We start from the raw sequence: 28,000 nt of genomic DNA on the forward strand, positions 1-28,000 counted from the left end.
CTCAAACACGTCAAAATGGCTGAAGGGATCAGTATGAAATTTGGAACAGGGGTAGATTATGTATTATGAATAACACATATTATGTTACTTTTAATCCACGGGCATGCGGGTAAAGCCGCTTGTAGCAGCTAGTAAGTTATAAAACGACTTCTGACTGCGCGCAGTGGCCTAGTTAATTTATTTAATTAATAAATTTAACAGTCACAACAGTAGAAAACCAATTAAATTAACTGACATACTTATAAAATGAAATTATAATGTGCGATGCGAATGTATGTTGCGATGTTTTGGCAAATAAATTGATCTTTTATCTTTATCTTTGCCCCTATGGCCATTCACAATTGCGAGGCCTTTCATAAAGGGATACGCCTTTTCTTGAAGGTCATATCGGTCTGCCGCTATAATACAAAACCGCAGACGACAGCTAATTCTAGTTTTCTTGTAATATAAGTAACAGTAATTTGTTTATTTCCTTATAATTTCATTAATGCGGAGTGCTATATGTATAATTTAGTAGCGCATCGTAATAATAATATTATGTTTCCAGCGCTCAACGTCAGTCATCACTGACGTGTTATTTATTTTGTTTTCATTTCGCGTAAATAACACATTAAGTAATAGTGTAATCAATCTAGTAAATATTTAATTAACGAGTATTGTGATGACTAAGGAATTAGGGAGTCATTGTGTAAAATAGTACAGCCTTTTCTCGAAGCAATTCGGGCCTTTTTCGACCCCCTATAATTCGGTTGTGGATAAAGCAAGAAACCTGAATCTTCAGTAACTAATCCGGCATTGTATAAACACGGAATATTTAAAATTTCAGTCAATTTGAACCAGTAGTTTAAGAATGACAACTTGTTAAAGTTTCTAAATTTTGTCACTCACTGACTCACCGATCATCAAAAGTCCAAGGCACTTCTAGCAGACTTAGAAGCTTCATATTTGGAATACATATAGAGTTTAGTGTCTTAATCATGGGAAAACTTAAATATTTTGTAATTTCGGTCCAGTTTTCCAAATACACCAACTGCATCAATAACTTTGTAATCCCATATATTTATATGGGATTACAAAGTTATTGATTATATATTATTATATTATAGATTATATAGATTATAGATTATATAGATTATAGATTATATAAAGTTATTGATTATATATGAGATTACAAAGTTATTGATTCAATAACTTTGTAATCCCATGAAATAATATGAAATAATGTAATCGCATGAAAACAAAATGAATATTACAATATTATATTAGATTCTTTAGTCTCTCGCGCCTCACGCGATTGAAACTCTCGTTCCTGTTGGTCGCTGGCCCGTCGTGCTGTGTAGTGTGATACATACTAATAATCAAATCAAGCGATGTCCAAGTCGATCTATTTGTTTAAAACGTTAAATATTTTTAATATTGGCATGATAATAACTTATGTAATAACTTAAGACAGAAGGTCCTTCAAGTAGACACTAAATAGATTAACCGACTTGGTATTACATGGATCTCACAACTTTTGACGGTAGAAAGACTCAGTCTTTCTACCGTCTGCGAGACTTGGGTTTTTTACAGGATGTTTTTGATGGGATTATAATTTCTTGCACACATACATATAAAATACGTTTACATTGTAATAGTAACTTTAATGAAAATGTTACAATGCCGTAATGTGCGCTTACCCCTTCGGGGATAAAAGACTTGACGTTGTGTTGTGTTACAACTATAATTCTTTTTATACTATTTAAAACAATGTTATTTATTATTATGTAAGTAGATTAAATATTTTTGCGGTGCCCAATAGGGCCCATAGTTGGAATATATTACTGTATTAAAATTGTAGACCACACTGTACACTATCCATGCATTAAAGTGATTTGAGTACAATAGGCGGTCTTATTACACACGGGGACTTTTTCCAGACAACCTTTGGATGGAAATTTTCAAAATGAAAACAATTTTTTCAATATAAAACGTCACGACAAGATCTATAGGAGTCGAGCAGAGCGGGTGAAACTGCGTGGAAGTACATCAGAAGATATTATTTATAGGAAAAGAAAACAAAATAATTTTCACTCCCCTACAGGAGACGGGAATACGTAAGCTGATCACTTGCTTGCCTTAATAGTGATTAAGACATTTTACAGCTTTCTTATTTACGATTGTTACATTGCGATTAATCGAGTAACCAGCCGTCTTCAAGGTCGGCCAGTGACAAAATGTAGTTGAGAAATAATTGCAGTTTCTAGTTGCATAATGCGAGCTGGTATAGATGCCGCCAATAAAACGTAAGGCTTTTATCCAATCATTATCTAGTTAGATGTAAAAAGTCGATTTGTTTATTTTATTTCAAACTAGCTTCTACCGCTTCGGTTTAACCCATATCCTGTCTGTATACCAAATTTCATCAAAATCCGTTCAGTAGTTTCAGCATGATTGACGGACAAACATCCAAATATTGAAACAAACGAACTTTCAAACTATTAATAATAGTGTGATAGGTAGTTATTTGGACAATATGGAGCTTTTGTTCTTACTAAGTTAAGTAAAGTCAGTCAGTCAGTGAATAAAGGGAGAGTTTTATGTCATCATCATCAGCCTGTTCTCGGCCACTGCTGGACATAGGCCTCTCCAATGGCACGCCACTGAGCTCGATCTTCAGCTTTACGCATCCAACCACTACTACACTACACCTTGCGGATCACTACTATGAGTTTTATATACATAGATGTATATACCTCCTACATATACAAAATGAGTGTTTATGTGACGTCTGTTGTTCTCTAACGCTGAAACTGCTACACCGTTTTCGATAAAATTAGGCATTTTAAAAGAACATGGTTACCACAAACCTCGGCAAATTATATTATTTTAAATTGCGATAACACGAGTGATACTAATTATGTAAACGGTAATTATATATCATATATGTTGATATTACACACATAGTACCTACATACAACTTCGCAGTAAAGTGAAAATGTTGAAAAATAGATTTTATTTCATTGCGTATAAGAGTTCATTTACCTTGTATGGTGTGACTAATGGTGTTTAAGTTGTTATCCGTTCATCTGTCAGTAGCCATGAATGATAAGGTATCTAATTGCATGGTGATTTGTCATACTAGTGGCCTGTGACCATATCCTGTCGGCTACAATAGCCATTGTTTTCTCCGATTCAAACTCGAGGCCTTTGTTCAATGGGTTATTTTGATCTTTTATCGAAATTATTCGGATTTGACGATTTTTGGAGAGAGAATAGTATTTGGGAAGGCCAATGGGGAGGCCAATTCTTATTTATTTATATGTTAGGCTGAAATAGGCCGGTTGGAAGCAACCTGCCTATAGGTGTTTTTTTTTATATAATAAATACAATTATGTAATGAGGGCTTCTCGTCATCAATAGTTGGCGTGTTCAGATTTAAGGCCATACTACTGTAAACTTTTATAAGATAAATAAATAATAATACCTAGTTTAACAAGAAAATATGACTTGGAAAAAGTCGTACTAAGTTTTATCACTACTTTTCAATTATGATATCGATTTTTTCATTGTGTAGGTTGATAATTTGAAAACTTGTGTTGTCAGTAGCAACTAACTAATAACAGATAGTCAGATCAGGACCGAACACACATCAACAGCCTATAAGTGGCCACTGCTGACTAACTGCCGCATTCAGAGACATTTAATGATTACTTAAACTATTCCTTAGCATCGCTTTTGTTCCGCAAACAATTGCTAAGGACTGGGTTAAGTAACCATTAAATAACTCTGAGTAAGGCGGTAAAGGCCTCTTCTCACACGGAGGAAGTTTGAGCGTTAATCACCGCGGAGCATTGGGTACTTATTAAAATTCGGGTGAATAGGTATTTATTTCAATCAATCCTCAATAATTCATCTCCGAAGAACCAATACTTCTGTAAGGTCATCGATAGTTTGCCATTTGCTTGCCAATTTCGTCATCCCTGTGCGGGTGTCATAAATATCTACTCTATCTCTTCTTAATAACGTTTCCCAACACTAGGATTTTCTCTTGTATCGTGGGTGTTTTTACAAACATATGCACAATTTCACATACACATGACACCCAGACTTTTTTTTTTTTTTTTTTTTTTTCAGGGCGGAAAATCATCCAATGACTTCTCTCGCCAGGGCAAAGCGAGAGGGAGTGTCAGACTCTTACTGACTAAAAACCACCCCGTTCCTACTCCTGCTTGTCGAGCCGGAGCCCCGGTAAACCCGCTAGGTAGTCCGCAGCTCCGGATTAAGCATCAGCTCTACTGGGCCCCATCTGTGGTGGTCTGATGGCTCTTTGAGGCGCGCGCGGAACGCAACGCGCCGCACGCACGGGTCTGGTTCTGGTCGGGCGGCGAGCTACCCTTGCTCGCCGTCCGCAGACCCGCACTTACGGTGGCCGGAGATCGTCACGCGATCCCCGACGCCCGGAGTGTCTTTCGCGTCGGCTGGGGCGTGAGGAAGTTCGTTCCCTCACGCGTCCCGCCTCCTCCTTAGCTAGCATAACTGCTTCGCAGAAGGAGGAGACGGCATCCCAGTCCCCCTCGCTCCGCAATGACACCCAGACTTGGAACAACAATTTGTAACACAAAGAGTTTCGACGTGCGGGAATCGGATCCTCTACCCGTTGCACGACAGCCAGTTACCCAGCTACCGCGTCAACCGCGCATATTTAAGAGAGACCAGACAACAGCGTTCTCTAATAAACCTGATCTAAAGTTCAATTTCGAATTGAATCACCGCTTGCCAATAGGCGCAGACAATAGGCTACTTTCCTAATACGTTTATTGAAACGTAAAAACGATATTTTCTATAAGTTAAAATTAAATTAAACAAAATTAAAATCAACAATCCGTCATCAAATTTTACGTCAACTAGGGGACTCAAGTCTATGACTGAAAGAGAGATTTTTTTAAATCTATATAAAAATAAGTCGGTTTTCCTTCTTGACGCTATAACTCCAGAACGCACAAACCGATTTCCGCGGTTTTGCATTAATTGGAAAGGTCTCGGGCTCCGTAAAGTTTATAGCAAAGAAAATTCAGGAAAAAATTTAAAAGTCGATATAATTTATTTTTCACTGAATTTATCTCTACAACTATTTTGGCAGTTTCTCAAATGTAGAGATTGCCTCTTTTGTAGAGGAGACCACTCGTTTGTGATGACGTAGTTATACATATGTAATTATGTACCTATATGTGAATATAGTCTTACCTGAGTAATTTCAGTGCTCGTCAGGAGTTTGAGGTAGCTTATGTCGATCGCCCACTGAATACGCATGAACATCTCGTATTTTATACCTAATAAACATAAAACAATCAAAATAATAAATATACTTATTCTTTCTTAAGCTATACTAGTTATACAGTTTTTTTTTTAATTAAGTTCGAACGATTAATTCGATGACATTAAAATTAAAAGCAGTAAAAACTGAAAAATCTCACTACCAATACAATCAATTTTTTTAACAACTACCTCCATTATTGAATCAAATGAAAAAGCTTGATAGGTGGAACAGAGCTAATGAAAATCGTTTAACATAAAACAATATTTTAAGTTGCCTGCCCCGTTGGCCGAGTGGTTGCAAGTGTGACTGCCGGGCAAGGGGTCTTGGGTTCGATTCTCGGGTCGGGCGAAGTATAACTGGGCTTTTTTCGATTTTTCGAAAATTTCTCAGTGGTAGCACGGAGTCTGGAAATGTGCCCGGTATATGGCAATAGGCTCACCACCTATTACATGGGACTTACAACATAAATTGTGAAATGTGGGTGTACATTGGCATTATGTGCCATAATGTACACCTCTGCCTACCCCTTAGGAGATTAAAGGCGTGAAGTTATAAAAAATATAATTAAAATTTAAAATAAAAATTTGAAGATGTTGTACTACTTGTGTGAGGTCTATTAATACGTGCAACAGATATAAAAAAGACGGTGTCTTACCAAACATTCTGTGTGGTCCGGGATTGACGTCGAGGCTCTCATACGAGTCGATCCCGAAGTCATCCTTTATACGTATCGTGTAGTTCAGTCTGTCCGGCCACGTCTCGCCGGACATTTTCTAATCGGACAACACATAGCTTATAATTTATCAGTAATTTCTTATTATAAAGGTAATAAGGTAAGGAGGTAAGGAACGAGCGTACTTAAGTAAAGTATTATGTAAAGTACAAGTATAAACTTCGGCGCTTGTTACTCAATTATAGACTTTGAGTGTTATTTTGTAGGTTTTGTTTTTGATTGATCAAGATTTTTTTTTTATAGTGGTAAGTCGCGTATGTTTTGTAATTTTATTTCTTTGACTGCCAATAGAAAACTGTTGAAGGCAAATCCTCCGCTAACGTCGGTCACCGGTGACTACCACGGAGTTCAATGTGTTAAGTAAAGTATGTACTTAAGTAAAGTACACTCGTTTCTCATTGGTCTCGTGCAGCAAGAGATCTCAAATTATATTAACGAGTCTTGCATGGTTAATGGGTGGTTTTCGAAAATTCTCAATATTTTTTTTTTTTATATGGAAAGATGCGTGCTATGTTTGTTTGCTAAGAATGACATCGCTACTATCGATACATCACATACTCGAGCTGCGCGTCTTCCTCGTACAGCTACATAGCTTAGTATCAGTGGAAAAGCACCCTAAGGAAGGCGGTCATAAGACATCCTACAAAATGAAATTAGTAACAACTTACTTGAAAAATAACGATAGCTTCCTTTAACCTCATTTTGGACGCGAATTCGGCGATAAGACTTTCATTTGCAGCCGGAAAGTAACCTTTAACGGTGTAATCTGTAGAAAAAGACATTAGTATGGTACATTCATCATCGTCATCATCATTATCAGCCGAGAGACGTCCACTGCTGAATGTCTTATGGTACACAAGCTACTTCCGCGCGGTTTCACCCGCTGTGCTTGGCTCCTAGCGTGATGTTTTATAGCCTATAGCTTTCCTCGATAAAACACAAAAAGAATTATTCAAATCGGACCAGTAATTCTGGAGATTAGCGCGTTCAAACAAACATTCAAACAAATAAACTCTTCAGCTTTATAATATTAGTATAGTATAGAAGTATAGATTGCAGGAACACAATATACTCAAGGACATGCGTTTAGGGGATTATATGAGATCCATTTCTCCCTATCCCTCTTGTACCGTGGGTGCCCATGGTGGCTCACAGACTGCTTCAGGGAAACGCCTCAATGTAATCTGCTTTCGTTTTGTCTATGTTTCAAAAAAACTCCATATTTAAAAATCAACTGCTGTTCGTTAATCTCGCTAAAACTTGAGATCGGCTGGACCGATTTGGCAAATTTTGACCTTGAATTGTTTGTGGAAACCTAGGGAAGGTTTTAAGGGTGAGAAAAAAAGCTAGTAACTTAATAAATAACAGCAGTCGGTCAGTCATTACGCCAAGACAAATTTTATTGTGCAGTCATAATTGTTTGGACGGTAAAGCTTTAGTTGTCTAATAAATACAATGACTGCATCGAGAATACATTATGTCAATTTATAAACAGAGATTGTATACTATCGACGTAATTGTAGTCAGCATGATTGCCTGTGATGACGGCTCCAGCCCACGCACTTGTGTTATGCAACAATCTTACAAACATTACAAATAAGTGTGGAAGAGCCATGCTTCGGCACGAATGGGCCGGCCCGGCCGCAGTGATACCACGGCCTCACAGAAAACCGACGTGAAACAAGGCTTGCGTTGTGTTTCGTTGTGTGAGTGAGGTTACCGGAGGCCCAATTCCCCCTTCCCAATCCCCGGTTCCCCAACATCCCTTAAATTCCTAACCCCCAAAAAGCCAGCAACGCACTTGTAACGCCTCTGGTGTTTTAAGTGTCCATGGGCGGTGGCGATTGCTTACTATCAGGTGATACGTCTGCTCGTTTTCCATAAAAAAATGCGAAAGTTGGTGAGATGAAGGAACAAACGTACACACGTATGTCCTTTAATCACGCCAAAACGGCTGAAGGGATCGGGATGAAATTTGGAACAGCGGTAAATTATGGTCTGGAATAATACACAGGTTACGTTTTTTTATCCCGTGGGCGAAGCCATTGGCAGCAGCTAGTTTTCAATTAAGCGCATTAACTTGTAAGTTCTACCATGTGATACGCGTTGCAATGTCTCTGCATTTGTTCTCACATATGTAAATAACAATTACTGATTGGAAAAATGTATCAGAGAAATTGTAAACATATTTCTTATAAAAGAGTAACGAGTTGAGTTTCTTGTTCGTTCTACTCCTTTCGAAGCTACACCTTGGAACGAGCTTAGCTTCACTGACGGACAGACTGGCAAACTATTGTTTATTTCATTCTTTGTTGACGTTTCAAAAGTAGCTGAGTGTTTATGGTTCCATTGGAATAAATAATTTGACTTTGCGCACGTTACACCATGGGTCCCATTGTTAGAGTATATTTACAGTTCACATACGTTTCTTATTATTTGGTTGAATATGTTGGTTCCATTTCGGTGCGAAATGCGGTGGCTGGGCAACTGGCTGTCGCGCAACGGGTAGCGGGTTCGATTCCCGCACGAAGCAACTCTTTGTGTGATCCACAAATTGTTGTTTCGGGTCTGGGTGTCATGTGCATGTGAACTTGTATGTTTGTAAACGCACTCACGACACAGGAGAAAATCCCAATGTGGGGGAACGTTTAAAAAAAATCAAAATAATTAAAGAAATCGACATTTTCTTACCAGGATACTTGTTAAGCTTTCTCATATTGAGTTTGAGGCCCACTTCATTCATGAGAGTCTCGGTGAGCGGCGTGTCAGGGTAGTATAGGATCCAATACGGAGCCGGGAATTCTGTTATAGGCACTATTTCCTGTGAACAGAGAAACAACAACGATTTTAATATATACTTAAACAATCTTATTTCTTACTACCTAGTTATTAAAAATCTTATCTTACCAATATTAAAAATGTTAAAGTTTGTGAGTTTAACGCCCGAATACTGAAATACTACTCAATTTTAAGTTCTACTTAAATATCGCGCTATCTCTGTCATTTTATAAAGAATTGATAGGGACAGAACTAGTTTTGAGAGCGTCTTAAAATTGAGTACTGTTTGAGTATTCGGACATAAGTGTTTGTGTGGATGTTTGTTACTTAATCACGTCAAAACGGCTGAAGGGATCGGGATGAGATTTGGAACAAAACTAAGTAGATTATGGTTTGGAATAACACATACCTAGTTAGTTGGTTATGCAACTATTCACCTCAACGATCCCGTGGGCGAAGCTGTTGGTAGAATCTAGTGTAGTAAATAATTTATTTGCACTGAATGTAGGCAGGAACTTTCTTAAAAAGTTTTATGTTCGTTCCTAGTACTTAAAAAACTAAAATAATCTAAGAGAAGGCTTCCACTACATCAGTCCTAGGCATGAATGTTAAAGGAGAAATTATGCCATGCTTAGGACGGCGAGAAGTCAACAGATCGTACACAGATCATAATTGACACTACTGGTCCATGATACTTCCCGGCGCTACGCACTACCTAACGAGTTACCAGGGCTCCGGCTCAAAAAGCAGGAGTAGGAACGGGGTGGTTTTAGTCAGTAAGAGTCTGACACTCCCTCTCGCTTCGCCCAAGGCGGGAGAAGCCAATGGATGATTTTCTCCCTCAACAAAAAAAAGGTACATGTTACTTAGAGATATAACTAGGTTAAGAGTATTAAATACATATTCGGAGGTCCTGTTTGCCTACATAGCGTTGTTGGCTGAGCGCCAAACATTCTATGGTTAACATAGACAGGCTGGCGCCAACTTAAGAGGGGATAATATTGATCGTCTAGGTCCTTGGCTTGGCTCAAGCTTGAGTAACTAGAACAAATTATGTATGTATATTTATGCGCGATTATCTCGCATTTGGCTAAAGCGATTTTGATGCGGTTTTTAATATACCTAGCATTTTTCCGACTATTGAAAACGATTTAGTTAGTTATATTAAGTAGTTACCACATTTAAAAAATGAAGATTTTTTTTTAAGTAGTTACTACAGAACAACTTGTACAGTTCCCTCGCATCTTTATTTGATTTGTCTGGACTTTTCGTCTCAGAGTAGTCCGTTAGGAAATGTCAGTCTCATCTAGTTATTTAACAGATTGACCTGAACAAGAGTTACATTGTAACCTATTTGCAAAAATAAATATCATTTAATGAATCTATAACTTACTAGCTTAACATGAGGCAAATGTTTAAAACTCAGTGTAACTAACTGGATTAAAAAAAAATCAAAGCCCAGAACCTCATTTACACTATTCTGGTTCAGTAAAAAGTTTACCTACTAGTAACTACTGAAATTGAATTATAATCTATACTAATATTATAAAGCTGAAGAGTTTGTTTGTTTGTTTGAACGTGCTAATCTCCGGAACTACTGGTCCGATTTGAATAATTCTTTTTGTATTGGTTAGTGCATTTATCGAGGAAGGCTATAGGCTATAAAACATCACGCTATGACCAATAATAGGAGCCGAGCAGAGCGGGTGAAACCGCGCGGAAGTAGCTAGTTAGAAAATATAAGGTCAGGTTTTGTCACAATGTTTTCCTTTACTGTTTGTCAGTGGTGTCCAAATAATCGTAGAAAGTACATATAACTCTGAAAAATTCACATGTTGGTAGGCCACCACAACTTGTTAATACATACTTATGTTTAGGTATTGAACAAACATTCACACAGCATTATAAAAAAATTATCAACAAAAGAAGCTTCTCCTTAAAGTCTAATACCAGAACTGACTCTTGACTGACTTAGATAACCAGTTTACTCTTTTCAAACTAAAGCAGGTAACAACAGCTTTCAGATACAAAGTATTGGATGAGTGTTTCAAAGTCAAAGCATTTATTTCTATTTATCCTTAACTAAGCACTATTGAAACATCAAACTGAATTGTCTGACAGTCTGTCTGTCAGTGAAGCTAGGTGCTCGTTCCAAAGTGTAGTTACGAATGGAGAAAAACGAGGGTCAGTGGGTAGCTTTAGGGGCGGATTTTAACCCATTGTCTGTCCGAATGCAGATTTATGAGATTGTGTCTTATATACCGACAGACAAGGGGTTAAGGAGTTGGAGTATATGCTTCGGGGCACTATATGAAGCAAAGAAAATTGTTGTATTTAAAATATGATTGATGTTTCCCATCACTAGTAATATTAATTATTATGTTATCGGCTTACTCACGTACTGTTTTGACGAGGAACTCGACTAGTTTCAAGCCATGCTACGCTGTCAGTAGCAGCGCGACAATCGCCGCGTCGTGTGTCGCGGAATGCTGCTCATGAATATGAGCCTCTAGCATGGCATGAAACTAGTCGAGTTCCTCGTCAAAACAGTACGTGAGTAAGCCGATAACATAATAATTAATTTAGTATGTCTCACGAAAGTTACAATAAAATACTAGTAATATTGTTACCAAATGATGCATAGGAGCATATTTTGATGATGGAACTTGTGGCGGTTAAAATGTTACACAGCCGTTAAGGTTTCGATAGGTGACAGAAAACTGTCAACGGCAGACCCTACACTAGCATGGCCAACATACTGTCCCCCATGGTATTCAATGTGTTAATAAACTGTTTTACAAATGCAAGTTGGTCAGGTAAGGAAAATAAAATTATTTTAATATAATTGAATACATTGTCAATACAATGTTTTTACAATTATAAACGAACATTGAGGACTTTGTGTGCATGATCTAATAGGCCTTTTAGTTGTATTGCACGGACTATTTCATTGTTCATTTACATAGTTATACATTTCTTTTTTTATTGGGCTAGCACAAACTAACTCACCGTGTTGGCCACTGGGTCTCTTTGTTCTGCAGACGGCTTCCGTATTATTTGATTTTTGAAAGCAAATAATAATAAGAAGAACATGAGTGGCGACGCAAATTCCACAGCAGTCTGGATAAACCTTCGTTTCCTAACCATCGCATGTTTCCACATCAAAACGGACAACACTCGCGTATTCATTATCACTAATATCACCAAATATCTATTTCATAAGGAATAAACTAATGCACCACACTTAAACACTAATATTTTGATCTTTCCCGAACATCACAATGTTAATTGTGTATGTGTACACCTTAAATTTCAACGGGGGCTATTATTATTCACATCCATCGTTGTATGAAAAGTATAAACATTGGATAACGGCTAGTTTGCAATTACCAATGTGTAATTATTATACAGCTTCATATATATTCGAATTCAAATAAATAATACATTTCTGTATTACAAATGGAAATTGTTATAATTTGTGTAATATGCCTGTCCAACAACACTTCGGCTGTATTGCTTGGCTGACTGTACCTAACGAATTGACAGCTGACAATGACATGACGTCTTGAGCTTAGTGTCACTGTCATTCTAATTAATAACATATTTGATGAGAATTTTTTTTTTTTACCATAGTTAAGACAATAGATACGATTTATTGGATTTAAATACAAAACCGAAGTTAAATGCAAAAATAATAATAACTATGACTAAAATATACGTACATTAAACAAAAAAATTATAACGTCGACCCATTAAATGTAAAAAAAAATGTAATTAACGTACACCTTATCTATTTGGTTATGAAAATAAATGAGGGCGTCACAGTCCTTTAGGTAGCAACCGCTACAGCGCGACTAGAGTAATGCGTATTATTTTATATTAGAAGTAAGGATTAATTACCCATAAAATTGACAAATCCTGTGACCTGTGAATCTGTAAAGTTCAATGTTCTGTGTTTACTCAACACACCTTAGATTTAACACTGTAGCGTTCTTAGATACGACTGACTGCGTAGGTGTGTGTTTGGCTCCTCAATCCTTACGGACATGAATGTAAGGTGGGCTTACTATTTAACTAACTGTACATTTGTAGGTATAGTTCGACTGCACACCGCCCGCAAGGCTTATCGCTGCCGCTGTGGTCTAGTATGTTAGGCTTCATACAAATCCTATAAGGACTCGTGCAGCGGCACCGCGGTAGTTGTTTTTATCTATTTATATATTTTGTTCTACTCGGTGTCTTGGTCCGTCCCCTTGTCATATATTTATTTTTTATAATAAATGAATCAATATTTATAGTGTTCACGTTACATACTACAATTAACCACAACTATAATTATTATTGTTACAAAAATACTTTTTTTTTTTTTACATTTTATGGGTCGACGGCTGCTATCTCACCCGCTGGTAAGTGATGATGCGGCCTACGGTGGAGCACATCTGCCCATAAGCAATCTATTCACTCGGGCTTTGAAGACACCCAGGTTATAGTTACCCATCAGGAAACACAGACTCCGGCAAGGAGTTCCACTCCCTAGCAGTTCGCATAAGGAAGCTTGAAGCGAAGCGCTTCGTGCGAGTGGGTGGGATATCTACCATGAAGCGGTGACGCCTCGCCGATTGTCTTGTGGTTCGATGATGAAAAGGACTAGGGGGAATCAAGTTGTGCAATTCCCCCGCACACTCTCCGAAATGTATCCGGTAAAAAACGGAAAGGCTTGCGACCTTGCGCCTGTGTTCAAGGCTTTGAAGTCGGACCTCCACAAGCGCATCATCATTGATGAGCTTCTTGGCACGCCTTTCAATGTGTTCGAGCGCATCTAGCTGGCATTTAGCCGAGCCGTCCCAAAGGTGAGAACAGTACTCCATACATGACCGAACCTGCGCTTGGTACAGGCTCAGCAGTTGTTTCGGTGTGAACTTATTCTTATATACTTTAATACAATTTTACTATTTACAGACGGCTCTGCCAAGTCAGCCCACCAACGCGCTGGGAGAGCCGACCTGTCCCAGCAGAAGGCACCCGTTCACGAGTATGACGTGTGTCAGCAATTATTGGTCCGGTCACCCATTTTGTTGGGAACGGAACAACCCAACACACCAAATATCTATCTATCTATCTATCGTGGGTGCCAAATGGCACCCACGATAAATACCTATGGGTGCCCAATGTGGAACATCATCGGTGCCATTTAAACGGTTGCCCAATGTGGAATACCTCAAACATTGATAGGTGGACTATTTGTAAGTAAAGAAATCTGCCAAAACATTTTTTTCGGAAAGTTAAGAACATGGGCGACATGAATAAAAATAAAACATAAGAAGACACTGTAATTTTTATTTCTGGTCATAAATATAAGTATAGTCTATAGGAGTTCCGGTTTCCATATTACAAAATGATAATGGCATAGCAACACCACAATATTCTTCACAGTACTCTTTGGCGTGAAAAAAATTAATATTGTACTGACAAAAGTAACTTTCGATGAATACACAAACTCCTCTATATGGATGATACGCATACCTAAAAACAACAGAAGAATTTCATTAAGAAGTAAAATATATTGGTCCAGTATTTTATAGTTTGGAAGAGCCACACTTCGGTAGTTACCTACGAATGGGCCGGCTCGACCTGAGTGATACCTCGACATCACAGAAAACCGACGTAAAGCAATTTTTTTGATTTTTATTAATTTTTGTTGAGGGGGGAAAATCATCCAATGACTTCTCCCGCCTTGGGCGAGGCAAGAGGGAGTGTCAGACTCTTACTGACTAAAACCACCCCGTTCCTACTCTCCTGTCTGTCGAGCCCGAGCCCCTGTAAACCCGCTAGGTAGTCCGCAGCTCCGGATTAGGCATCAGCCTTACTGGGCCCCATCTGTGGTGGTCTAATGGCTCTTTGAGCACGGGTCTGGTTGTGGTCGGGCGGCGAGCTACCTTTGCTCACCGTCCGCAGACCTGCACGGTTGCCGGAGATGGTCCCGCGACCCCCGACGCTCGGAGTGTTTCTCGCGACGACGGCTGGGGCGTGAGGAGTTCTCTCACGCGCTCCGCCTCCTCCTTAGCTAGCATGTCTGTGAAGCAACGCTTGCGTTGTTTCGTTGTGTAAGTGAGGTTACCGGAGGACCAACAACCATTAAATTGCTAACCCCCAAAAGGCCGGCAACGCATTTGTAAGTTGTAATGCCTCTGGTGTTTCGGGTGTCTATTACTTACATACCATCAAGCTGCTCGTTTGCCAGTTAATTCCATAAAAAAGTTATTCTAATAGTGCGGGAATTTAAAAATAACATAACTTAGTCTATGTTGCAAATATTGAAGGTATCTCGCCAGTCACCCCGTACATAATCCAATAAAAAAAAGACAAAATACTGCGTCAACTTGAAAACTGTCAACCTCGCGAGATCTCCCTTGAACCCCAATCTTGCGAGATTTGCACTCCCTATTCCCAGACGCTGAACAAAAATTTGTGGATGATACAACTGTCACAAAGTTCACAACAATAGTTGTTCCATACATAATGTCAGGAGGAGTCATGTTATCTTGCATGAATATGGAATTTATGTAAAAGCAATACTAACCCCCCCTGTTTAACTAATTGCCATGTGGCATTAGCGCATCTGTTTTCCTTTTGAATTGGTGTCATACAAGCCTGAGGCAGGCCGTTGTTCTTCATAACGTACGCCCATGGTGGGGGCGGAGTTCCACCGAGACCTACGCCGAGATCTGTGTCGCAAGTAAAAACATTAATAAATGACTGCCTCGTTGTTGATCGAATGGTCGCAATTGCGACTGCCGGGCAAGAGGTCTCGGGTTCGATTCCGGTGTAGGGCAAAGAGTTACTGGGCTTTTTTCAGTTTTTCGAAAATTTCTCAGTAGTAGCACGAAGTCTGGAATTGTGTCCGGTATAATATTATGGCAATAGGCTCACCCCCCATTACATGGGACTTATAAAACGAATGGTGAAAAGTGGGTGTACATTGTGCAGTGGCATGACGTGCCGTAATGTACAACAGTGCAACTCTGCCTACCCTTCGACTTCTTCTTACCGGCTCAAATCAACGCAGTGTTCCTCCTCTGCCTGTGGCCGGGGTTGCCCCTACGGACTCACTGGACAGTCTCTAACCTCGACTCGTAACCGAAGGAGACCTAACACAATAGTCCAGCAGTGGACGTATTCTAATGTTATATACCTAGATAGTATAGTACCTTGCCATTGAAGTTCGGTAGGCCAGCCCGGGTCGGCATCGCGCTCTGCCTTAAGCCTGTTCCTGTTTGCCGCAGTGAAGAAGTCAATGTCTTTCGTTTTTTTCTTGTAGTCGTTGTACCAATCCGTCCACTTTTTAACAACTTTGTCCGATATAGGGAGTCCGTGTAAACCCATTTCTTGATACTTTTTTACGAGGTTTTTAATTTTTCTTACTTTTGAATTTTTCTCTGTTGCAAAGTAAGTACTGAAAAGGGGTCCCCGAACTTTTTCATTTTGCCAATCGTAGTGTTTTCCTGATGATATGCACGCTAGTAAAGAATGGCTTATGAGAACAAGACACAACGCACAAAGTATGAATTTCGGCTCTAAACAAGAGTTTATTTTAGTAACAGGCAACATTGTCCTGTGTATTTAAAATATGAAACATTAAATTCTCCTTCTTTTATAAGAAAATGTTGCTTCAGTAAAAGCTGAGACACGTTCTACCCAGTCTTACTCGAGATAGAATTATTAGGTACACAAGCACGTACCTACCACCGTTTAATCGTTGCTTGTTCTTATTAATTTTTAATTTACTTTCGCTGATGAATGAATTTTCTAGTGAAAATGTACCGTGATGTGCCTAAGTACCTACTTAGCTTTATAGGTTACATATATACCTATATTATGTGAACAGTTATATTTTGTTACAGCTAAAGGTTACATATACCTACCTATATTATATAAACAGTTATATTTTGTTACAGCTAAAGTAAAGGGTTATTCAACAAGAACTTTGATTTTAATTAGAGCAACACCAAGAACGTGGCAGTTTTTGACATTTAATTTTTGGCGGTATTCGTAGTAGATGCTTTGGCAATTGCTACAATGAATTCAATTTCGCTCAAAAATTGCATTAAAATAATTCAAATTCACTATGAAAATGGTCGTTTTGTTAAAGTTACATTTCGTAAAATTCGTGATATTTTCGGGCAACATAATCGTCTTTCTGAGATCGCTTTCAAGAATTTGGTCGCAAAATTTGAGTCGACAGGCTCGGTACAAAATGTGCCAACACCAACACGTGTTCGACCGGGTCGTTCAACAGAAAACATCGCTGCCGTGAGCCACAGTGTTGAAGAAGATCAAAAGTTATCAATTTCACGACGTTTTCAACAATTGGGGTTATCCAAAAGCACAACTTGGCGAATTTTGCGAAAGGATTTGGCTTTGAAGCCTTACAAGATTCAATTGGTACAGGAATTGAAGCTGACCGACCATTCAAGTCGCCGTAGATTTGCTCAGAACAACCTGCTGGTTTTTCTCAAAAAATCATTTTTTCAGACGAAGCACTCATTTGTCAGGGTATGTCAATAAGCAAAATTGCCGCATTTGGGCTTCTGAAAATCTTAAAGCAATTATTGAGAGGCCTTTGCATGCTCAACGTGTCACTGTGTGGTGTGCTATGGCTCTGGAGGCGTGATTGTTAGGAAAGTGATTAAACATTTTGATGAAAGAATCAACATCTGTCAGCGTGGTCCTGGTGAACATTTGTCAGATATCATTTTACATTCATAATTACCAAAGTTTTCTCTTTTTAATACAATAAAAATTTTATTCATTTTCCACCAAATTCTTTATTTTATTTTGTTTTAAAAAACAAAGTTCTTGTTGAAATACCCTTTATTTCAAAAATTGTCTGATGATGTAGGTCAAATGTATATCAAATGTATGTCCTATTAATTAGAAATATGATATCTGATACCTTATGATGATGATAATTAGGACACACTGGAGAGTGTTTTATTCGGCTTCATTAAAATAATTACGTAAGTATACCACTAACAAATGAAAGGCATAGTACCTTCATTTCATATTGGGTCTATATGACGTAAACAAAAGTAGGTAATTATTATTACAGTTTCTATGAGTTTGTGACTACTTGATAGATAGTACAGTTGTAAGTGTAAGTATACTATTGTATCATATAAGTCTGCTGAAAAAAAAAAATTTTGGTGATGCACGTTGTCTTCTGTTTTCATTATAAAGTGATATTCAGCAAAATCTGTTAATAAGGAAAGAAATAACCATAATTAATATAATTCATATAATAATGTCGAGGAATGGCGGCAGTGCAGAAGACAGAAGACATGGCAGAGACGGTAGCACTTTACCAGACCACGGTGAAACAGCAGAGGTTTTGGTAACACATAAAACATATTGAGTTACCAATCACACCTTCACCTTTGATATCCATAATGAAGGTAGTTGCGGAAAAAGTTAGATAAGATTGTATTGTACCTATCAGTTTTTCCTCTGTAACTTTTAGAAAAATGTACATATACTAGACTATATTTCTATCTATTTTTTTTTAAATTCCAATTACTTCTCTCGCCTTGGGCGATGCGAGAGTGAGTGTCAGACTCTTACTGACTAAAAACCACCCCGTTCCTACTCCTGCTTTTCGAGCCGGAGCCCCGGTAAACCCGCTAGGTAGTCCGCTCGCAGCTCCGGATATTTCTACCTCTGGAGAAACATTCGAAGTGAGCTCGATCGCAGTCCTCCACGCCAATGAAGTCATGTAGTGTCATGTTGTGAGACTAATCTCCACCAATAACGGGCGAGAATACGAACAAGCTCAATTCAAATGTTTCCAATTGAAAATATCAATATCACAGAATAGCCCAGCTGTATCGATAATTATCGATAATAATTATAATTGTTATTTTACTACGATTATTACCAAGAATTGTATTGTGAATCTGATTGAAAAAGGAGTAACCTATGGAGTTTCTTACTCGTTCTTCTCCATAGGAATCTACACTTTGGAACGACCAAATAGCTTCACTAGAGGACGTTGTTAATATTATTATAAATTATATTTGTTTTGACGTTCAAAAGTGCCTTTCTGGTGTATTTGCAATAACTTTGTTAACTTTCACTTTGATTGATACAGACCCGTGATGTTGATGAACAATACTGCAATGAATGGTTCAAGCGCCGCCCTCCTCCTCCTCCTCGTCCTCTTCGTCTGGAGCTTTTTCTTCGGTAGCTTCCGGAGCCTGTCGGCAACAAAACATTTTCATTGCCAAGGAAGTTATTTTCGTCGGAGTGGCCAGCCAGGGTAGCGTTTTGGGGACAAGTCATCCAAGTCTTACCCAAATCCGCTATCGGTTATGTCTGCGATCCCAGGGGCTTTAGTCTGCTATTACAATTGTGTCAGAATGGTCGATCACTGAGCAGTGCAACAGGGACGGAGCTATGTAGGTTGGGCTCCGTCCCTCTCGCCAGTACCTCTGTTCTGTCATAGGTATTTTACTATGTAACGTACAATCTACATACATTACAAAATAAAGGCGTGGTGTTAATGGCCAATTTTCTTTCCGAATTTGAAAAAGCACGCCTAGATACGGGATAGCGCAAATGTTGATTATTTGGAACGAGAATCAAACAACGTAACCTCGTTCAATACGTCTGTACTCTAAATGAATACTTGGAAAAGTATCGCATACCTCTGTAACTTCTGGTGCGGCTTCCACCACTTCCTGTAAACCAAACAATTAATTTTTTGAGAGAATGAAGTATCACGCCATTTATTACAAATGGTGTTGTGGTTTATGACCATCGGGTTAGTTGAAACCAGAGAACTGTTTAACGAGTGTTTGGCACTCTGTGTACTAGTGTTAAGAAGAATACAGTAACACTCTTAGCTTGTTATGCAGTGTAGACGACAGTCTCTCACGACTCCACGTGAAATACTGATGAGTATTTCGTTAATATTCAATGTAACGGCACGCCTTACAGAAATGGGAATGGTAACAGCTGAAGAGATGGATAAATAAAGAAGGTAAGATTTCGTCACCACCACTTCCTCTTCTTTGACGCTCTCAATTTCCACGTAGTCGTCTCCGTATCCAACGGGGAACATGGCCAGGCACTCCCGCTCCCCGCTGATGACGTCAGCGCTGATGTAGACCGGATTGAGCCCCGCCAGCTGCAGCAGTGGTAAGCTCCGCTTGCGGGACACCATCAGCGCCAGCCGGTCGTAGCTACCCACCACACGACACACGTTATGTGGTTTCTACACGGGTGATTAAAGTTGCATGATTTGTTCGCGCCGGTTAGTCCCTCCCCAAATCGTCTTATCTATTCGCATTCCTTGCCTATTTACACTGGTGCTCCACTGCTCAGTCATTTCGGGCAGAATGCGGCGAGCAATCGCCTGCAACTGATCGTTTACACGGTTGATTTCACCAGATAGTTACTACTACAGACTAAGGTTGGATGTCACTTGCGACCTAGCCGCATTGCTATTTAGATGGTTGATTTTAGCCGTCCATGTGACTTTAGTCACCCGAGAAAATCTCATATTAATACAGTTCCATCTACATACTATCTCCTTGGCCGTTCCATCTTGTCATACTGCTTGATGCTGTAAGCTATGTGCTCTGCGTTGTATGGATCCTCGCCGACAAATATGCCCATCTATATTATTAAAGTTATTGTAAACTAGCATTATAATGAGATCCATGACGTAAAACGTGCGCTGGTAAACTGTTACCGCAGGACTTGTTACAACGATATATTACTTACATTTAAGATCTCGGACGTGTACTGTTTCACAACTTCCTGCACGTCATGTCGCTTGTCAATGGCGAATATGACGAGTACGTGGGGTGGCAGGTACTCCGTCTCTATCGTCTCTGCCAATGCCGTGACTTGCTGCAATCCAATCCAACTTTATATTACACGTGACAGATCCAAGAAAAGAGCGCCATGCTACTTAAGAAGTCGGAGATACACTTGTGACTTCTCTGGTGTTACGAATGTTCATGGATGAAGCTGATCGCTTACCATTAGGTGGACTGTTTGCGCTTTTGCTTATTATTAAAAATATATATATACGAGTATATATTCAAGGAATATGAAATGAAATTAGTTTGTGATAAAAAAGAGATAAAGACGAAAAAAAAAAAAACATAGTGCCATTGGCAAATGGGTTGAGATAAAGGTAGAAAAAAGACGAAAACTACATATACAGACGAAACTGGAAGTGGAACTGGTAACTGATAGAAAAAATCTATAGTAACCGGTGATACAACTAACATTAGCACTATTAGCAGAACATACCTTAGGATAGAAAAGTGCTAGTCCATTTGATTTAGCTAGCTCATTAGGTGGGGTGTACAGTCCAGGTACGAATAACCCTCCTGGAGGGATGTAATCCTCCCCCTCTATTTCAACGTCTGAATTAAACTCTTCTTCCTTTTTCTCTACAACTTGTTCCTCTGCGGGTATTTCGTCAGGATTCTGTTTATTAAAAAATATTCATGTCAATATCTACATCTGATGTAGGATAAAACATGTAGCATAAAAAAGTAAAGACTACATTGACAATGCGTGCTATTTATACCGAGGGTCATACAATTTTGACGTAGTACGTACTTCGTCTCCTGGAGTCATTTCCGTGACTGTAGTGGCTACTTCTGATGCAGTCTCTGTGGCCCCACCCTCAGCCGTTGTCCCTTGTTCAGTTTCCTGACCTTCCACTTTTTCCTCTCCTTCTTTAGGTTCCCCCGCTTCGCCCTCCTCTGGTGGAGCCGCTACCGGTTCAGGCTCAGGCTCTGGTTCAGCTGGTAACTAAATATATAATTAATTGTACTTAAATCTTTACGCTTAAGTACTGAGTCGATCGACCATTTAGTTTGAATATTTGTTCATGTACCATCCTTATGTTAAAACGTAAATTTAGTAGAATAAATACCACTATGCTATAAATTCCATCAAACAAAGCATTGGGGTTTTAGAACTTAAGAATGCTTTCCAGACTTCAAAGAGACGAATGTCTGTACCTACAAAAATATTGTCAGTAATGTTACCCCAGCAGCCAGTCGCGCCATCCTTTCTTCGTCTTTCCGTTGTTTCTCCAGCCTGATTGCCTCTTGCTCAGCCTCACGCGCCAACCGATCCTGCTCAGCTTGAAGACGTTCCATCTCTTCTCTTTCTTCTTTCTGTGGGAGTTTATTATACGGTATGCAAAGGGTCTTCTCTACGGCCTATGCTAAATTATATCGTTTAGATATTACTCAGTCGATATCTTTCGTTCACGGTTAGTTAATTCATTCATTACAGATACGAAATAATTAAACATTAAATTCTTACCAATTTCTGCAGTTTAGCGTTGTATCGGTCTCGACGGATCTCTCTGGCAGTTTTGCTGATTGTAGCGTAGCGCTCGTAAGCTGGTACCAGAGGAACTTGTTTCTCAGGAGGCACGTCCTCCTTGGGGACAGGAATCTCTTCATATAAAGCGTAGCGCATCAGTTCTGAGTTGTATGGAAATCAAGGTATCAGCAACATTTTCTTTGAACACGCAATATATATGTAATGATGATGATTGGAAGTTAATTACATGGGGATTTGGGAACGACGGATCTAGGTACTAGGGTCGCACTCACTAACGAAATCTCGCGTATCAGTGTCAAACATTTTGAATAGCACAACCAGGACTTTGCCGTTCAGGAGGGCGTGGAGACACGCTTCGTTGGTGTCCACGTCGCTCATGTACAGCGCCTCCCGCGCAGTCTTCTCGGTCAACTGGAACGTATCTTTGGCGGCCACAGTTATATCTAGATGGAGAACGAGTTTTAGTTAAAGAAATCAGGTTGGAAGTAAACATCTAGTTATTTTTGCAAAGCGACTTACAACCTACATACCTCGAGTCCCAATTGCACTGAGTGGCATCTGATCTGCCAGCGGCTTCGCCCGCGTTCCTGGGATGAAAAGTAACCCATATGTTACTCTAGACTATAATCTAACTCAATACCAAACTTCATCCAAATCCGTTTAGTATTTTTTTCGTGAGAGTAACAAACATACAAACATCCTCCCAAACTTTCTGAGTATTATAGTTGTGGGGGGAGTACTAACTGATCATGTCCCATTTTTCGTAGAGGTCGTAGTGCGCCTGGTGGCAGTGAGGCCAGAACATGATGAAGTTCAGCCGCTTGATGCTCTGCGACAGGCGTTCGTTCACTCGCTTCTTGCGAGCAGCCAACGTCAACACGCGAAGCCTCTCAGCCGCCTCGCGATACTCCTCTTCAATTTTAAGATTCTCTTCTAATTTTGCCTGCAACATGTCTAGGTCAACTAAGCTATGATGTCCAGGTAATAAATTATGCTGAACACGTATTGTATTATTCTCATATAGACCAATCTTTATTTTTGCTATCTAGTGCGTCTGCTAGAATGTTGTACAAATAATCTTTTTTTTTGACCGACTTAAAAAAAGGAAGTTCTCAGTATGACCTGTATGTATGTATGTACGTAGGTATGTATGTATGTATGTATGTATGTGTTTTCAGCATATTATTTTTCAGACTTGGAGAAGGATTAACGTATATTACCTGAATTAAAAAATGGAGGCGGTAAAGAAAATTTAATGCGGTTCCCTTTTTAAAGTTTTATTATCTGTGCGATGCCTCATTCTCAAGGACTGATTAAATAAAAAAAAATCATTGTAATTATCTTGTCAAACAAACTTAGTATGTATCAGATACCTATAACTATTTATAAACTGCATCGTATAATAATACTTATTTTTTAAGGGGAGAAAATCATCCAATGACCGCTCTCACCTTGGGCGAGGCGAGAGGGAATGTCAGACTCTTACTGACTGAAAACTACCCCGTTCCTACTCCTGCTTTTCGAGCCGGAGCCCCGGTAAAAGTAAACCCGCTAGGTAGTCAGCAGCTATCGTATAATAATACTTAGGACGTACGTCACTTACTTAAAAAAATACGTTGTCGCTATTGACGAATACCATACAACACAATTTTAAACAAGTGTTAGTTGTCTAGATCGGTACCATCCATACGAGTTTCCTTTAAGTTGACTCAACCAATCAGTACCCTGTAAAATGCTTAAGTAATCTAAATGAGCGCGCGTTCGGCGCTGTGATTGGTTGGTTTGTTACAGCCGGCCTATCAGAGCGCGCTGAACGTAAAACAAACTCGTACTAAGCCCTAACTGACGTCACTAACGTGCCTTATGTTTTGTTTGAATTAGGTTTGCCAACCAGTGGCACGCGACGCTATTAAAACTATTGAAAGGGATGATATTTACCGATCTCTCCTAACAATACAAACACCACAAAATATTTAATACCTTCAGGGTGTATCTGTGACCAAGGCTATATGGAAGTAAAAGATCAAATAACGAGTTTGAATGAAAACCATTAGTTTAAGTGCCCCGCCTTTATTAATTATATTATTATTTGAAGAACTAACAACAATGGTGTATTTAATAATAATTAGTAATAAATTTATTGAAGGAAATATTGGGGATTTATGTTTTCGGTCGCGATGAAGCTGGTATGCTGTAAAGGCTCATGATATCCTACCGCTTCTTCAGGGAGCATTTCATGAATCTCCAGCTTGGGCCTGTCCAGGACAATCCCTTGACTTTCTTTCTCCATAAACTTCAGCTCTTCCTCTATGATACGACAGAGGTCTATGCCATTGGGTCCGAACATGGCACGGGTAAGTTTTCCACGCTGTGAGGAAAAATAATGAAAATTTACAAAAAAGATCATAATTATAAAAAATATTACTTTTTATTGTCGGCTAAATCGATTGCCTTTTTTAATCAGCTGATCGACTTATTCCAATAATTTCTAATTCACTTTCAATCAGAGCTGTGGTAAATTTATGTGATACGTAGGCATGTAGTACGCACATAATGAAGCAAGGCTGTTTGAACCACATAATATCATAAAATTGTATGCTTTGGTTTCAGGCATAGCAGTATCTACTACCCCTAGTAACTACGTTTGAAAAGTCCGTGCAAAGTCAGAGAGATAGCACTATTGGCGCGTATCGAGGTTATGCCTAGTTAGTAGCGTATTTTGGAAGACCACACACCAAGTTTCAGCAAGATCGGTCTATTTCTTTGTGTTTGGCATTCGTTTGAATCGAAGAAGTCGAGTGATTTTCAAAAAATGGACGAAAAAGAATTTCGTGTGTTGACTAAACACTATTTTTTGAAAGACAAGACGCCTCAGGAGGCTAAAGAAAAGCTTGATAAACATTATGGTGACTCTGCACCTTCGATTAGAACAGTTTATAAGTGGTTTCAACATTTTCGGAGTGGCCATTTGGGCACAAATGACGCTGAACGTTCTGGACGCCCTGTTGAGGTTACCGCTTCAGAAATCATTGATAAAATCCATGATATGGTGATGGATGACAGAAGAGTGAAGGTGCGTGAGATTGCTAGTGCTGTGGGCATCTCGAATGAACGGGTACATAATATTTTGCATCAACATTTGGATATGAAAAAGCTATCCGCAAGATGGGTGCCGCGATTGCTCACGCTTAACCAAAAACGAAATCGTGTGAAGTGTTGCAAGGACGGTTTGCAGCTGTTCCAGAAGAATCCGCAGGACTTTAAGCGTCGTTTCGTCACTGTAGATGAAACATGGATACATCACTACACTCCTGAGACCAAAGAATAATCTAAACAATGGGGAATCTACGCCAAAAGAGGTGAAGACCGGTCCTTCGGCCGAAAAGATTATGGCGACTGTGTTTTGGGATTCGCAAGGCATAATCCTCATCGACTATCTGAAAAAGGGTAAAACTATTTCAGGTGCATATTATTCATCGTTATTGGACCTTTTGGAAACCGAGCTGCAAGAAAAACGCACACGATTGGCCCACAAAAAGTCCTTTTCCATCACGACAACGCACCAACTCACACCTCAGCAGTTGTGGTCGCAAAATTAATGGAAATAGGGTTCCAACTCGTTTCTTATTCCCCTTATTTTCTAGACTTGGCTCCCTCGGACTACTATTTGTTCCCCAATATGAAGAAATGGCTGGCGGGTAAAAGATTTTATCCAAATGAGGAGGTGATTGCAGAAATAAACGGCTATTTTTTAGACTTGTACAAATCCTATTATTCGGAAGAGAACAACAAACTAGAGCAGCGTTGGACGAAGTGTATAAGCCTAAAAGGAGACTATCTTAAACACTAAAAACGGTTTACCCCAAAAAATTAAGTAGTTTTAATTTTTGCACGGACTTTTCAAACGACCCTCGTAGCTCCAATTAACATGTCCAGACACGAAAATATTGTTACAAACTCTTCTACTTAGGTAAATTTCATTATCATCATCATCGTATCAGCCACAAGACGACCACTGACGAAAAAAGGTCTTAAAAAAATTATAAAGTAAATTTAAGAACAGAAGAGGGGGAAAATCATCCAATGACTTCTCTCGCCTTGGGCGGGGCGAGATCCCTCTCGCCCCGCCCGTCAGACTCTTACTGACTAAAAACCACCATGGCCTGAACCAGAGCCGGACGCGAGAGGTCACCGTCGCCAACCACATCCCTGAGGAAACGGCGGTGCTCAACCCATGCAGGACACACCGCCACCGTATGCTCCACTGTGTCCTCCGGGCAGTCCTCGCAGTGAAAGTAAGAATAGTAAGTAGGAATTGAAGTCACACAAACATACCACAATGAAGAGGAATACTGGCTCACTGTGGTTCTTGAACCTTTCCAGTGCGTCTATTTTATCAGCACACGCCTGGAACAAGAGGACAGTAAAACAGCAATAGCTGGTTTTTTTCTTTAAAGCATCATCAAGTCATCCCATGATTTTTCCCGCCTTGGGCGTGGCGAGAGGGAGTTCCTACACCTGCTCTTTGAGCCGAAGCCTCGGTAAACCCTAAGCTAGGTAGTCCTCAGCTCCGGGTCGGGCATCAGCCCTACTAGGCCCCATCTGTGGTGGTCTAATGGCTTTTCGAAGCGCGCGCGGAATGCGACGCGCCACACGCACGGGTCTGGTTCTTGTTGGGCAGCGAGCCACCCTTGCTTGCCGTCCGCAGATCCGCACTTACGATGGCTGGAGATCGTCACGCGATTCCCGACGCCCGATTGTCTCTCGCGAAGGCTGGGGCGTGAGGACGCACGGCAGTAAGTTGCCCAGCCACCGCGCCAACTGTGCAGACAATTATTATTGTTCTACCATAGCACTGTGTGGTTATTACCTTGACCATAGCGATACGGTCTTCACCAATCTCCAATTTGCCCTTCCTGATGGCGTTGCCTGTTGCCAGGCAAGGGCCACAGAACTCCGAGTACACCTCCATACCTACGGCGGAAGGTTAAATGTTACGTTAAAAGTGGGAGTTCTTCAACCTTCCCTAAATCCGAATTCTCTAATCCCTAATTCCTAAAGGGTAGTAGCTCATTTGGATCTTTTCTGGTGCTGTGGGTGTCCATCTCTCGAGAAATCTTGTATCAAAGGCCAAAGTCCACTTCGGCTCGCTGTACCAACGGTGTAAATTAAAGAAGAATAAGTAGTAGGGTTCATATGATTGTGTGTAGACAAAGGCCGGCAACGCCCCTGTGACTCCTCTAGTGTTGCACCCGCAATTTATGACGAATTATTTTATGACGTAAAGTAGCCAGAGGGTTGGGCTGGTGTTGCGAGTGTCCATGGGCGGCGCTGATCACTTACCATCAGGTGATCCGTTTGCTCGTTCGCCTCCTATCCCATAAAATGGTAAGACTTACGTACCGTTTTCTTCTCCTCTAATAATATATTCTGATCTGATCTGATTGTAGACAGTTATTCGTGTCCCTGGGACGCGCCTGTCTTCGATGTTTTGGTGTTAGGTATATTGTGTTTGTATTTGCAGCAGATCTTTGCTGACAAGAGTTGCAGCGGCTGCGGGAGGTTGTGGCGCGCTTGTCACCATAAATAGGAACCAGGTACTTACATATCAGCTGTTCGAAATGAACCTCGAGATAGTTCGCGAAGTCCTCATTGTTGTCGACGGTCTCTTGGATTGAAACTTGTTGTTTACGCGCCATTTAATATTACTTTTACAAAATACGTGTCGCTAAAACAATATTTCATAAATACAAAATAAAAATGAAATAGTTCGCCTTTTGATTTCTTTACGTCATACAGCTAAAGTTGTCATGTTG

At 39.8% G+C, this 28,000-nt stretch overlaps 2 protein-coding genes across 3 annotated transcripts in view; both read right to left on the reverse strand.

Annotated features, from left to right (window-relative positions):
• The window catches only part of LOC118265868 (phospholipid-transporting ATPase ABCA3), a 52,216-nt gene extending 40,205 nt beyond the window's left edge, over positions 1 to 12,011 (reverse strand). Inside the window, exons 1-5 of the mRNA XM_050695078.1 lie at positions 11,820 to 12,011; positions 8,724 to 8,853; positions 6,701 to 6,798; positions 5,955 to 6,072; positions 5,227 to 5,312 (exon numbers count right to left, since the gene is read on the reverse strand). Of these exons, the coding sequence (XP_050551035.1) occupies positions 5,227 to 5,312; positions 5,955 to 6,072; positions 6,701 to 6,798; positions 8,724 to 8,853; positions 11,820 to 11,999 (612 nt within the window). The 5' untranslated portion in view covers positions 12,000 to 12,011. The remainder of the gene's footprint in view (positions 1 to 5,226; positions 5,313 to 5,954; positions 6,073 to 6,700; positions 6,799 to 8,723; positions 8,854 to 11,819) is intronic.
• A 2,128-nt stretch (positions 12,012 to 14,139) lies between these two features.
• Positions 14,140 to 27,990, reverse strand: LOC118266194 (thioredoxin domain-containing protein 3 homolog). Of its 2 annotated transcripts, XR_007705444.1 has the most exons (18): positions 27,790 to 27,990; positions 27,055 to 27,158; positions 26,520 to 26,591; positions 24,400 to 24,552; positions 22,929 to 23,127; positions 22,457 to 22,627; positions 22,161 to 22,324; positions 21,878 to 22,009; positions 21,444 to 21,638; positions 21,129 to 21,308; positions 20,592 to 20,720; positions 20,392 to 20,483; positions 19,861 to 20,047; positions 19,511 to 19,543; positions 18,957 to 19,060; positions 16,019 to 16,327; positions 15,391 to 15,535; positions 14,140 to 14,333 (listed from the first exon to the last, which is right to left on the reverse strand). XR_007705444.1 is itself a non-coding variant. In XM_050694777.1 (16 exons), the coding sequence occupies exons 1-15, from the start codon at positions 27,881 to 27,883 to the stop codon at positions 18,992 to 18,994; spliced, it is 1,974 nt and encodes a 657-aa protein (XP_050550734.1). In that variant the 5' UTR covers positions 27,884 to 27,990; the 3' UTR covers positions 17,860 to 18,063; positions 18,957 to 18,991. The 2 variants fall into 2 exon arrangements, 1 of the variants encoding a protein (XP_050550734.1); XM_050694777.1 differs by lacking the exons at positions 14,140 to 14,333; positions 15,391 to 15,535; positions 16,019 to 16,327 and adding an exon at positions 17,860 to 18,063.
• Positions 27,991 to 28,000: the final 10 nt, after the last annotated feature.

This window comes from Spodoptera frugiperda, chromosome 7, assembly GCF_023101765.2.
Source record: "Spodoptera frugiperda isolate SF20-4 chromosome 7, AGI-APGP_CSIRO_Sfru_2.0, whole genome shotgun sequence".
In the NCBI taxonomy this organism is placed as follows: Eukaryota; Metazoa; Arthropoda; class Insecta; order Lepidoptera; family Noctuidae; genus Spodoptera; species Spodoptera frugiperda.

Coding starts and splice junctions, on each gene's coding strand:
- LOC118266194 (XM_050694777.1), bottom strand. CDS start 27,883: ATGGCGCGTAAACAACAAGTTTCAATCCAAGAGACCGTCGACAACAAT. Junction 21,309..21,443: donor AAATGACTCCAGGAGACGAA/GTACGTACTACG, acceptor TTTAATAAACAG/AATCCTGACGAAATACCCGC. Junction 19,544..19,860: donor TCAAAGAAGAGGAAGTGGTG/GTGACGAAATCT, acceptor TTTGGTTTACAG/GAAGTGGTGGAAGCCGCACC.